The following is a 12,792-nucleotide window of genomic DNA, read 5'->3' on the forward strand; positions in this document are numbered from 1 at the left end:
TGTTAATCAACTCTTTTTTTAAGCTGCAACACACTGTCACTCCATCTACGGGCATTTAACAGGGGCTGTTTCCAGGAAAATAAAAATATCAATTCTCCACAGATAACCTAAAGTGAGTGTTTCAGAGAGGTTGTGGTGAAAAGCTTCTCCTTCAGCCTGTCAGTGTGAGAATGAGGGAGCTCTGTGAGGCCTGTGCTGGACACTGATTGGTCCTTTAAGCCTCGCTGAGGGAGGAACAAGTCCAGAAGTGACATGATGGTGAATCTGTTCATGTTTGTGTTATGGTTAATTTGCAAAACACACATTCGCAAACAAACAGGAAAAAGGAACCGAGCTTTAAAGTCATCCATGCTCAAAAATATGTTTTCCTTGTTTTTACTTTTATCAAAGTTTCTATGTGCTCAGTTTAAATACATCAAGAGTCTCAGATGTTTGTTTGAGCAGGATTTTGTGACATCACAACGGGTTTAGAAACAAATTCTGGTCCAAAATGCAATTTACAAAAAAATAAAAAATAAAAACACATACAGATAATGAACATAGAAGTAAAATCCAGGAGTTCAGCTCTTGGTATTAAAAGCATTAGAATTTTCATTAATTATGTATTATGTAAATCTGGCAAAAGTAGATATTATGTGACTTTTTAAACTTATATTTTAAAAATATTTTTCACGAAAAATATTACAATAAATATATATATAACAATATGTATATATATTTGTGCGTAATGTCTACAGCATGAATTTAAATATTATGAATCAAATAAATACTTTACACACATATTCAGATATTAGACTTTATAGTAATTTGCAAAACAACTATAATCAAAAACATTTAAAGACTTTTGCACTCAACTGCTGAAAAGGGTTAAAACGTCACTGAGCATATTTAAGACTTATCAGGCACATTATTCTGTTTTGTTCCAAACAAAGGCCTCAAAACTCGTTTGTTTGGCTCACACATTCAAAACTCTGATAATCTGTTCATCACTTCACACATAAACATGATTAATAACTATAGTGTAATAATAATAATAATAATAAGTATTTAAGGCTCTGCTCTGACAATCTTCTGTTTTTCCCTGATGCAAACTATAATGGAAATCGGTTTAATCAATAAAATCATATTACCTTTAAGAAATGGTGTCTTTAATAATTATAGGGCAACTCAATAAGAGTTTAAATCTTACAGTGCACAGTAAATATAAAGTGTGCATGGACCGATGTTACCAATAGGCGGTACTGTGCCATTCTTCATGAAGCTCCCTCCATCTCTGCCGCCCTGAGGACAACTCTGCGTCTCTGCCTTGGTTTGCTCCCTAATTGACCTAAATACAGCATCTCTGCGCTGCCTCAAGACAGACAACAACCACGCCGACAGGAGAGGCTCCCGACAACGAGACACTCCGGTTTTGATTTATTATTTTGTTTGTCTGGAGTTATATCTCGTCGCTTCATGGTTTGAATTTGTGTCCGGATCTCTTGCAACTAGAGGCTTGAGCTGAATTTGCGCTCATGGATCGCGTCTGGGCGGTTTTACGCGGAGCAGGAGACACTCCAGTCTGGGAAGCAGACACATTCCCGGGAATGGTTTTATAATATTCAGATCTGGGGAAGTGTTTTCGTCACAATGCTGGACGATAAAGCGCCGACATCGAAGCGCAGCGCTGCGTCGAGAGGTTCGTCTTTTTACATTGAGAATTTGCTGGGAACTGCAGACAGAGGAGCTACAGCCGAGGAGCGAGAGGAGACCTCGGACTTCGGAGTTAGCGTCCACAGCCCGGTGATGTGTCCCGGACGTTTGGAGAAAGAGGAGCTGACCTGGAGAGGGACGTCACCAAACACAGTGAACTGCAGCTCAAGGAGTGAGTGTCCATCTACACAAGCTTTTACTTGTTTACTGTAATCAGCTAATAAAAGGTGCGAGACTCAAAAGATCTGAAATCGTCGCTTTAATTTGACCGGCAGATAACCTCGCTGATATGTTGGATAAGTAGGATTAAGGGGCGCTTACTAGGGTCGTGACAACACTTAAAGCTGATCTTACAAATCAGTGGAAAAGCATCACTCGTGTACACAGATATAATTAATTACGTCACGCGTAAAACCATCCTACTCCGTGCGTAAAGGTCTACAATTCACCACGTGGACCAGAATCGGGCCACAACTGCAGCTAACTTTTATTATTATATAATATATAATAAAATACCTCTGCACGGCCATAAGTAGGCTCGACAAATAGTCTGTAAAACGTTTTACTGTCTCTGTCTCAGTGCGTAAAATCCCAAACTCTCCAAATATCAGCCTTGTACGGTGTTTGGCATCCACACAACTCCGGTGGTGGACGGCGAGCAATCAATGAGCGTTTTTCCCTACTGCGTTCTGACAGTTTTGGACAAGGGTACGAGCACTTTAGCCTATGTAGCATGATTAAGGGAGTTTTCTTTTTGCAGGTCCACGGTACAAGCCCGGCTACTCGGATGAGCACGGCGACCCTCTACCGAGCAGCGACCGGGATTCCCCACCTTTAACAGGGCACGCGGAGGAGAAGGGGGGAGACAGTTTGACGGATGAGAGAGAGGACGACGCGCCCTCCTCCTGCTTGTCTCGAGAGGACAGCTCGGACCCAGGTGCGGCCAGAGCAAATAGAGCCACGCTACACTCTTAATTTAGGTCCACCTTCGGCTCTGTGGAAAGCACAGGGAGTGCGTAATTACGCATGCACCCAGCTCATAACACAGGCTACAAATTGGCTGCAGACTTTAACTTGTTGTTGTTTCCCTTTAAGCAGTGTGATGTATCAGCTGACAGTTTGTGGTTTTTTATTAACCATCAGTTCGTCCTGCAGAAATCATGTTTTAGTTGTTTTCACAAGCTTCTTAGCAGTGGCGTAGCAAAAACATCCTGGATCAATGTGCAAGAAAACTACCATGGGAACCTTGAACAAAAACATCTCTCCTTCTTCCTGCTCTCAGGTGACACAAAAGTGGCCCGCAAGAAGAAGACCCGCACCGTGTTCAGCCGCAGTCAGGTCTTCCAGCTGGAGTCCACGTTCGACCTGAAGCGCTACTTGAGCAGCACGGAGCGGGCCGGCCTAGCCGCCTCGCTGCAGCTCACGGAGACCCAGGTGAAGATCTGGTTCCAGAACCGCAGGAACAAGTGGAAGAGGCAGATCGCTGAGGACATGGAGGCCGGCAGCAGCGCAGCCACCGCACGTCCCTACGCCGCACAGAGGGTCGTCAGAGTTCCCGTGCTGTATCGCGAGAGCGTCGCTGCGCCTGTGACGCTGAGCAGCCTGCACCGAGGGTCACCACTGTCTGTTGGCTTCCCTAATGTGATTAACTATCCATTGACTTCTCACTTCACTCATCCTGTGTCGTTTGTGATGCCACAGATGACTGGACTGGTGTGACTTTAAAGGGGCAAGAGAAGTTACAGCCATTCTTGTGACTCTTTGGACAAATCATTAAATAAAGATGGTGCAAAACATTTCATTTTACAACCAGTTCAGATTTGGGAAAATCAAATGTTGTGCTCATGCACAGCAGATAATTCAGCCTGTGTCAAATTGTTTCCTTAGGACTTTTTCAAGAGGCAACTTTTGGGAAATAAAGCCAGATTTAAATCAAGCCATCGGGATTCTTCTTTGTAGCTTTTTAATTCTCCTTGAAACAAAACAATTTCTCCACATTAGCAGTGTTTTTTTCAATTCATGATAAAAACCTGACATTTTATATGTTCCCTTAGATTTAATAGGTATGATGGATATTTTTGGACTCTTCCCACAATAACTGCCCCGAGGACACTACACACAAGATCACACAGAATTAAAATATGGTTCTATTTTGTGGTTATTTCTCAAAATTGTACGGATGACCCACAGACAGATGGGAACACTTAAGTGTCATAATATTTCAAGCTTGCGGAATAATTGGCTCGGACATCACTTCAAAACTAGTGTTCGTGTTTGACTGTGACACAAAACTGCATGAGAAATACAAGTTAGTTGTCAAGAAAATGTGAGAACGTTAAAATAAAAAATTGTGGAGAATTTATATCAAGGAGAAGTCACACAAAGAAGAAATAGTACAGATTAAAAAACTCAAAGTTCCCACAATGTGGGTGACAATGAAGTTATAGTAAACACATTTTCTTCACAATTGGCTCTGTTAAAAATCAGTGCCACAATTTATATGTTAAATTGTATTTCACATGAGCTGGACTCTTTTCCTCACATTTACAAACTCATGCCTGGTTTTAAAGTTCTCTCTGAGCCTTATTTCACGAGCTCTAAATATTGTTGACCCTTATTTGAGCCCATACACATCCTGTCCTGGGGATTTAATCATTGGATCATTTGACACATGCAAAAAAAAAAAAAAAAAGAAATCTTCCTACTGATCATGTATGAAAAAGCCATTTTAGTGTTTGTGACTTTTGATAGCTGGGAGCTTTTGAAATACCCTCAAATCTGTGGCATTTCTTATTTAACAAGATTATAATACAGATTTTTGTACACTGATGTTCACATGTGAATAAAATGTATGCACAAATTGTTCTGTGGTCTCCTGACTGACAGGGTCACTTCGTCACATGCATCCTTCCATGTAACTTAAAGCACATTTTATATTTTTTTTTACAGCACTATATTTTGTTTTCTTGCTTAAAGGACCCAAGAGACAATTTTGAATTGGCCTACATTACTGTTTCAGTTGCATATTTAAAGGGAAGATGTTATGTTGTTTGAATAAGACTCATTGTGAATGTGGCATATAAATAAAATCATTTAATAAATAAACACTATGATGATGCAAACTCCAAGGTTTAAAATAAAAGGACTCGAGCCACGTCTTGTTTTTGGTCGGTAGCCTACAGGGCGCACTGAGCTTCTGATGACAGCCAAGTGTTTAAAGCAACAATATGGCAGCCAGACGGGAAACCTGCATCCCGCCCTCATCTGCCCCACAACCCGCACCAATCACAAGCTGCTAAACCGCACTCTTCCGGGTCGTAGAAGAGCGTCTCACCGGCTCCTCCGCGCGCTAGTCGCAGCCGTGGAGCGATGGTGCTCGGAGCGTCCGGGGACGTTGGTGTTTCGGGAATCTCGGAGGAGCGCATGAAATGCCGGGGAATATGAGCAAAGGGGACGCCCCGGGTCGCAGCGCCTCTTTGACGTTCACCATCGACAGCATCCTCAACCTGCGGCAGCAGCTGGACCCCGGAGACTCCGAGGGCGCAAAGACGCAGAGGGACGGTGGGTGTACGGATGAGTTTAAAGCGCAGTGTGAGGAGGTGTGGGACGTCCGGAGGAGAGATGACAGCCGGTCAGAGGGAACAGGTAACTCGGGGGACTTATTCACTCTCTCTCAAAAGTGATTTATCGGAGTGATACTACATTTATTTACAGATTGACAGATGTGTTTAGAGGCAGAACCATGCGTAAACTGTGGATTTAAGCAACGAGTGAATTATTTGTTTATGTCTCAAATTGGAGGTAGCTATTCCTATAGTTTTTTTTTTTAATTACGTGCGATCTGTGCGTTTTTACGCATGAATTGGTAAGAGTGTGTGCTCGATTTTACCACATGCATCCAAAGACGTTTTGTCGCTCTGTTCACAGTGAAGTCCAGAGTCCACCCTGCGGACCGCGGGGAACACACACCAGCGCTGACAGCCACCTCCTGTGCCGGGGCGCAAAGAGCGCACGGCGCCAAAGACGCGTCCGAGCAGCAGCAGAGCACCACGGACACCAAAGCCACAGTGAAGAAGAAGACGCGCACCATCTTTTCCAAGAGACAGATCTTCCAGCTGGAAGCCACTTTTGACATGAAGCGGTATCTGAGCAGCTCGGAGAGAGCGTGCCTCGCCAGCTCTCTGCAGCTCACCGAGACCCAGGTGAAGATCTGGTTCCAGAACCGCCGCAACAAGCTGAAGCGGCAGCTGTCCACGGACATGGAGGGCCCGCTCGCCGCCGAGCACCTCTCGGAGGCGGGGAAAAACGTGCAATTACCGACTTTTTACAAAGACAGCAGCCTGCTGAACGGATGTTTGCTGCCCATGCCTTTCCCCGTCATTTACCCGACTGCGAACGCGGCGCCTTACATCTACTTCTCCAACACTGGCAAGTATTTTGGCCTGTTTGATGCGGACTGATGGTTTCCTCTGGATGTCTGGACTTTATATGAGCCTGTCACTTTTTTATTGTATTTTTTGAGTTCATATAATTCCTGAAACTTTGATGTAAACATATCAACTAATCCAAGACATGCATGTGCCACTTTTCTGTCCCCAAATGTTTATTATTAATTATTATTATCATATATTTTTTTAAGTTTTTGATATTTTGAAGTTGTGCATGCATTAAAGTTCCTCTGAGCAGTTTTACTTGGCGCAGTAATGTCATCAGACTGAATGTACGTTAAGAGCAAAGCTGCAGCAACTTCGGTTAAAAAACGCATTTGTAATCGTTTCCATCTCTTATGTTGAAATGTTCGAGTTTCTGTGGAGCAATACTTCGTTTTGTATTTATATGGCCTTATATTATTATTGTTGTTGAACACTTTTCTGGTTTATTTTCACTCGATCTTTAATATGACCGACTGTTGAGCTGTGAATACAGTTATTATATCATGACCATGATGAATTTTGCAATAAAAAAAGTAATGTTTGAAGTTTTTTGCTGCGTGTTTTGGCTTAAAACTGAGGTCAGGTGCAAGAAATGTGACTTTAATATCGGTGTGTTTTTTTTTTTATCCTTATTTTTAAGTTTCATTTGATTTTAGGTCAAGACTAAAAACACTTTGGTTTAGAAGATCTAAAATCTTTGTGATCACAGATAATTACGGTTTTAAAGTACATTTTCATCTCTGCGGTGTCAAACTCTGGGCATTGGATGTTTTCTGAAACTTAAATGTTGATTCCAGAGATGAGAAATGGCTCAAAATCGGCTTCAGGTCGAATCACCTGTTTCATATCGTTAATTTTCATCACACGTTACATCAGGTCAGTTCCCTGTATTTATTTATTCATTTCTAAGCTCTGCCTCCCTCAGTGAAGGGTTGAGTTGTCTCATTTCTGTGCTGCAAAGTCAGTGATGATCCTGCTTCCTGTGTGAGTCTTGATCAAAAGTTGGAACTGTACTTTGAAGGTTTTTCATACTTGCTCTCAGGCCTTTCTATTCCAAAATCTAATTCATCAGTACTGTTAATTAGACCATTTTACGCTGCTGTTAATTCAACACCAACTGAACTTTTCTTTAACACAAACTGAGATGATTATACATTTTGATTTTCAGTATTATTTTCGCATGAAATTTAAAAACATGAAGTTGGTTTCTGATAAAACTTCTGTTAAATCACTTTATAACAAGGACTAAAAAAAGATTGGGAAACTGGTTGTGGATTATTAGTAGATTGATCAGGTAACTATTGGTAGTAGACACATACATATACACACATATATTACGTTTGTATTTATATATTAGTAGATAAGTTCCTGCTACACCATCAGTTACTGCAACATGGTGACATCAAGACTACAAGATTATAATTGAATATTATTGGCTAAAAATGAAAAATAGTCATGATTGTTTGAAAGTTATTACAAAAGATGAAAAGAAGGTTTGTACACAGTAGGTTTGACCAACAGCAATTAAGGCTAAGTTTAACATAAGGTCGACAAAAAATAAGTATATTTTCTCTCACATTTACTTCTTCGTGGACATGAGTGAAGTCTGAGATTCTTTTAAATGTAAATAATATATGATAAACACAGAAAGTTACAAATAGTTTAGTGAGTGAAATTATAATGTAAAACTAGTAACAAATGAACAAAGAGGAGTAGAAACACAACGACAGGCTTCTGCAACTGCACAGGTACTTTTATCAATGTGTCCTTTATCAGCTCCGTGTAGAAAGATGTGCAGTTTCATAACACACAATAAAATCTGAGCCGAGATTCTTAACTCACACTAAAGGTGGGTCATGGTGAGTCATCACACTGTGGCAGCAAAGGTTGATCTGCATCCATAATATAACAGTGCTGTCCCTCGCTTAGACCGAGTACTCTGTGTTTTCTAAGTACTGAGAATATGCGCGAATCAAGATTCAGGAGTTTCTGATCCAGGTCTCCCCCACTATCTGTTTTTCTTTGCTGTTAGAGCGCATGAGTGTAGCTGAGCAATGCATCTCTGCAGCCAGAGAAATAAGAGAAATGTGTGTTTAGGTGGACTTGCATCAGTGCTTCTGGAGAGATTTTTCCGAAAGGGCCCAGCAAGCTGCACTTACGCACCGTTTCCGGGTCACTTCCCCTTTCAGTGCTGGAGCCTCTCACTGCTTTCTCCCTGTCACAGCCATTCAAGGCCCCGCCGCTGTTAACCTGTTCACTCAACCACTTAGTCTGCCTGCAAATCTGTTGTTTTCTCTGCTAAATTCCTGCCTACCTTTGCTGTGCATGTAAAGATGTACTGTATCTCATCCCTCCCCACACACACACACACACAATAGACAGGGACATTGTTCTGCACAAAGGATGTTAAGGAATAGTTTTCTTGAAAATTTTGAAAAAATGAGGAGAAACGACAGAAATGCAAGATCGAGTTTAGATTTTCAAGATGAGGAAATAATTCAAAAACGTATATAATGGCAGATGTTCAAGAATTTGGGAAGTTGTGAAAAGGAAGCAAGTAGATAACAAATCAACTTTTACTTTAAGTAGTTTATATTTTAAAAATTACTCAAATTTTAGCTTGAAATGCAAACTAAAACAGCAAACTATAATTAATTCATATTTGATTAAGATCATATTTGGTCTTTTATGCATTATTATACTGCCAACGTGCATAAAACACCACGAACACATAGCTTAAAACTGAATTTTGTAAAGATTTGAATTGTACTATAAAAAGTAAGCATTGCACTTTTGCATGTTCAAATAAGTTGAAAGATACTTTTTAAATCATATATTATTAACATTAATTTAAATTAGAATAAAATTTACATCAAAGAAAATTGTGATTTTATATCAATATTCAAAACATTCATATTAAGACCTAAAATATAAGGCTCAGGACCATGTGATACCTCCAAAATAATGCAATATTATAACATATATATATATAATTTATGTAATTTTTAGAGTGAAAATATACTGTATTGTGTGTTTCTACCTGTTTAAAGTATGTGCACATTGCTCAAGGTCACTGGTAGTAACTTAAATGTTTGTGTGTGCATGTAAATTTAAATAACTACAGATGAATATAACCTATTTTACTTATGTTTATAAATATTACTGATGTAACACAAATGATTCAACAAGAAATACTAACAATGAAGATTTGACCATTAAGTGGTGTTCATAGTGCTGGTTTGTTTATATGTGGATTGTCCCTTATACGTTATAATTAAGTTAAAGGTGAGGTTGAGGTTTATGCACGAGGCAGATAATGAATGAAAGTGAATACAAAAGTCCTCACTAGTGCAGTAATGCAGGTCTGTGTGCGCGCTTGGCTCGTCTTGGAGCGTGTGTCTGAGATGGGAGGTGGTGGGGTGGGGTCGGGGTCGGGTGGGGTTTACAGTCGCCAGACTTCCTGACTCTCCCGCTGTCCGACACTTGTGAACGCAGCGTTGGCTCTTAGTGTCTCAGCACTCTGCTCTGCAACCACAAGGTTCAAATGACCCCACCGGCTGCTCGCATTCTGCCCCGAGCCGGCCTCGTCTGTCAGAGGCACACAAAAATCCATTAAAATCTCCACCTGATCAAAAAGACGCCCAAAAGCCAAGACACCATATGCACTCATTTAGGGCTATCGATGACTGGCGAGCATTGTGGAGTAGTTTAATACATGCGATTGACTTACTGCCAACAGTGGCAACAAAGCTTTTTTTCTACAAAAAGGAGCAGAGCCGCACGTCTGGCAGAGGTATTCTGGGTCTGATGTGCACCTCAAGGCCGTCCAGAGCTGTCAGCACGTTTCTCCAGTGCGACCATCAGTAACCCACGCAGCACATGGTTTCCATCCACCGTTAAACGTATGAACGCTGAGAGCTATTGTTTGAGATCATTGATCGTGAATTGCATGTGATAATGTGGCCCCGCTGCAGGACTGTGGTGGGAATTTCTCTCGTGCCACTAGCATGCAAATGTAGAGATGTGACCTGACCACCGAGGCTTCGTTTTACCATAAGAGGTCCCATTAGAAGAGCCTGTGAAGTTTGGATAAGTCATTTTAAATCACGTTGAGAACACAGAGGACGTAAATGGAGACCTGTGTTTGCACAAACTGCCGTCGTATTACAAGCCCTTTGTGTACTGCACATGTGTGTGTGTGTTGGCTGAAGGATCTTCGTCTCGGTCTCGAACAGGCTGACATGTTGTCAGACCCAATTTCATCTCCTCAACACTGAGTGTCAGCTTTGATTGGGATTTCCATATCAATCATTCAACACTGGCCCTGTTTGTAACCGGACCCGCACGTATGAATAGTTGTTTAATAACCCTGATAATGACCCATTAATCTACATTCACACTACTTGGCACTCAGCGGCAAACACAGGCCTGTGAGGCCTGTGTTTGCCGCGAGCGTTCTTTGTGCATTCTCAGACGGGATTTATAATTACTACCAATTACTGTAAAAGCTGCCCGGAGATAGGCTGGATCTGACGCAGCAGTGGCCACTAACTGAGGAACAAAATTATGCATTAGAGCTGAGACGAAACTGCAGTAAATTACTACAACGGCTTATTTCAAAGAGGAATAAAATGTAAGTTTTCTCCATTAAAATATCATAAAAACAACAAGACCCATGTTTGTTGACTTGTGCACTTGAGTTGTCCCAAATGCTTCCAGTAATTTTCAGACTTTTAGTGTAGCAGTCCACTTTATTTGGTTGCCTGTAAGTGGCATAAGTTCTCTTTTGCATGTGTCTACATTATTGTTGATGTTCCATTCCGTTTAAAGCCACCAACGTTTTAGATCTTGGTTGTTTTTAGCTATGTGTTCAAATCAAATAAAGCATTTTAGCCTGGATGTTAAGTTATCAGAGAAACAGCATTGGAGCATTTTGACCAGATTAATCACCGTCTGCTTGTTTTTGAGGAAACCTCTGCAAATAATTCAGCTTCAGGTAAAAACCCAACGATTGTCACTGAAAGAATCTGAACTATTGGTGAAGACAATAAATACATTGTCATCAAACTCTAGCTTTAGGAATTGAGAGCCCCCTACTGGCAGAAAATGGCATATTGCGCATTCAAGTCAAATCTTGGCAGATATACTTCAATAATGAGTGGAGATTGACAGAAAACTGAGGTAATGATGTTTGAAAGTTTAAAATGCTGCCAAATGAATGAATAAATTAAATTATTTATTAATTATACATTTTTTAATACAGTAATACAGCCTCTACACGTCATCGGTTGTATTTCATGCATTAAAGGATTTTTGGGTTTATTAAATACATTTTGTTCTGATCTAAACTCTTAAACATGAATCTTGTTTTCCTGTTGCAGACCTTGAATACATCTCTATTTGTATCATGGTTTTGTTCAATATTTCTTGTTATGGAAAATTGTGTTTGGCTCGTGTTTAACATAATGAATGTTTCTAGTGTTAGCTTTGTTGTCTTGTCTAAACTATGTACACATCCAGTGTGTCGACTTTTCATGTGCTCAGAAAATCTGCTTTGTGTTTTTGGATAATTCAATGTATTTTAGTTTTCACAAGCCATATATTTAAAAAATCCAAATCTGGGAATATATAGTTTTCACTTGTATCAGACAAATCACCTATGCATAACATAGTTTTAAAATGTCTTTATTTCTATTTTAATATTTTACCTTAAACCCTAACCTGTTTTAGCTGCTTTGTGAAAAAGAAATGAGGTTTGGTTTGGTTTTCACCACTGCTAAAGTAAACTGTTGAAAAAAAGCTCTGTGGTTCAGGTTATTCAGTTTCTTTCTAAAGAATAAGTCATAAATTGAAGGGTCTTTATTTTACTGACGAACCAAATACAAGAGAAATACTTTTTTTTGTGGAGAAACAAAAATAACAGGGTTTTTTCGCAACCTGGCAACACAAACGTTGTTTTAAACATTAGCTTATAAAGATTTATCAAACACTGGCAAAAATATTGTTACATTTTTGAAGGTTTTACTTTTTTTTTTCTCCATATTTCAATTTTACAGTGTCCAAACCTCAGTGGCGTACCAGAGTGGTTTGTTCAGAGGACTCAGTGACGCTGCACTTTACAACATAAACAACACCCCATTCATTATGACTTGTAACTTGATAGTGACGGGGGGGGACTGGACCCTCCCACCAGGCTTTCAGAGGCGTTATTGATCCATTCATTTTGTCGACTTTAGTGGTCTGCAGTGACAGAGTGCCTCTGTAAATTGAATGGGGGCTGTGGGATTACAATGACCGTATCTGATGAAAAGGTCCCGCACGAGTGGCAACGGCATAAATAAAGCCAAAGGTCGCCCGTCTTGCTCTCGCTGGGACCAGGCTACTGAGTTAAGGAATATCTAATCTCATGCCTGGGGGCCCTCTAGTGGCAAACATGTCACAGCAGCAAGGAGCCACCAAATGTCAGCATATGCTCTTCACACTTTGGAAACGCTGGGACTCACTGTGGGGAGGAAGCTGTGAGGAGGATGGAGGCAGCTGGGGGATACTTCATTTTCATTACTATAATTGGAATAAACGGTACAGATTGCTTTCCCCATGAAGTTTCTCCCTCTCATGGTAAACTCGGCCAAAGCTGAGGTCACTGAGGTCACCTGCCCTTCACTTT

The 12,792-nt window shown here is 40.6% G+C and overlaps 2 protein-coding genes and 1 long non-coding RNA gene across 5 annotated transcripts in view; 2 read left to right on the forward strand and 1 right to left on the reverse strand.

The window, feature by feature from the left end:
* Positions 1-12,792, reverse strand: part of LOC109634696 (uncharacterized) — an 83,034-nt gene that overhangs the window by 53,038 nt on the left and 17,204 nt on the right. The gene's annotated exons all lie outside the window — the stretch shown is intronic.
* LOC109634694 (homeobox protein HMX1) lies at positions 1,256-4,552 on the forward strand. The gene is made up of 3 exons (XM_020095382.2): positions 1,256-1,864; positions 2,453-2,629; positions 2,975-4,552. Exons 1-3 carry the CDS (start codon positions 1,630-1,632, stop codon positions 3,409-3,411), a joined length of 849 nt encoding a protein of 282 aa, XP_019950941.2. The 5' UTR covers positions 1,256-1,629; the 3' UTR covers positions 3,412-4,552.
* On the forward strand, positions 4,931-6,670 carry LOC109634695 (homeobox protein HMX2-like). Its single transcript, XM_020095383.2, has 2 exons — positions 4,931-5,337; positions 5,620-6,670. The coding sequence occupies exons 1-2, from the start codon at positions 5,121-5,123 to the stop codon at positions 6,150-6,152; spliced, it is 750 nt and encodes a 249-aa protein (XP_019950942.2). The 5' UTR covers positions 4,931-5,120; the 3' UTR covers positions 6,153-6,670.

This window comes from Paralichthys olivaceus, chromosome 22, assembly GCF_024713975.1.
Source record: "Paralichthys olivaceus isolate ysfri-2021 chromosome 22, ASM2471397v2, whole genome shotgun sequence".
Classification (NCBI taxonomy): domain Eukaryota; kingdom Metazoa; phylum Chordata; class Actinopteri; order Pleuronectiformes; family Paralichthyidae; genus Paralichthys; species Paralichthys olivaceus.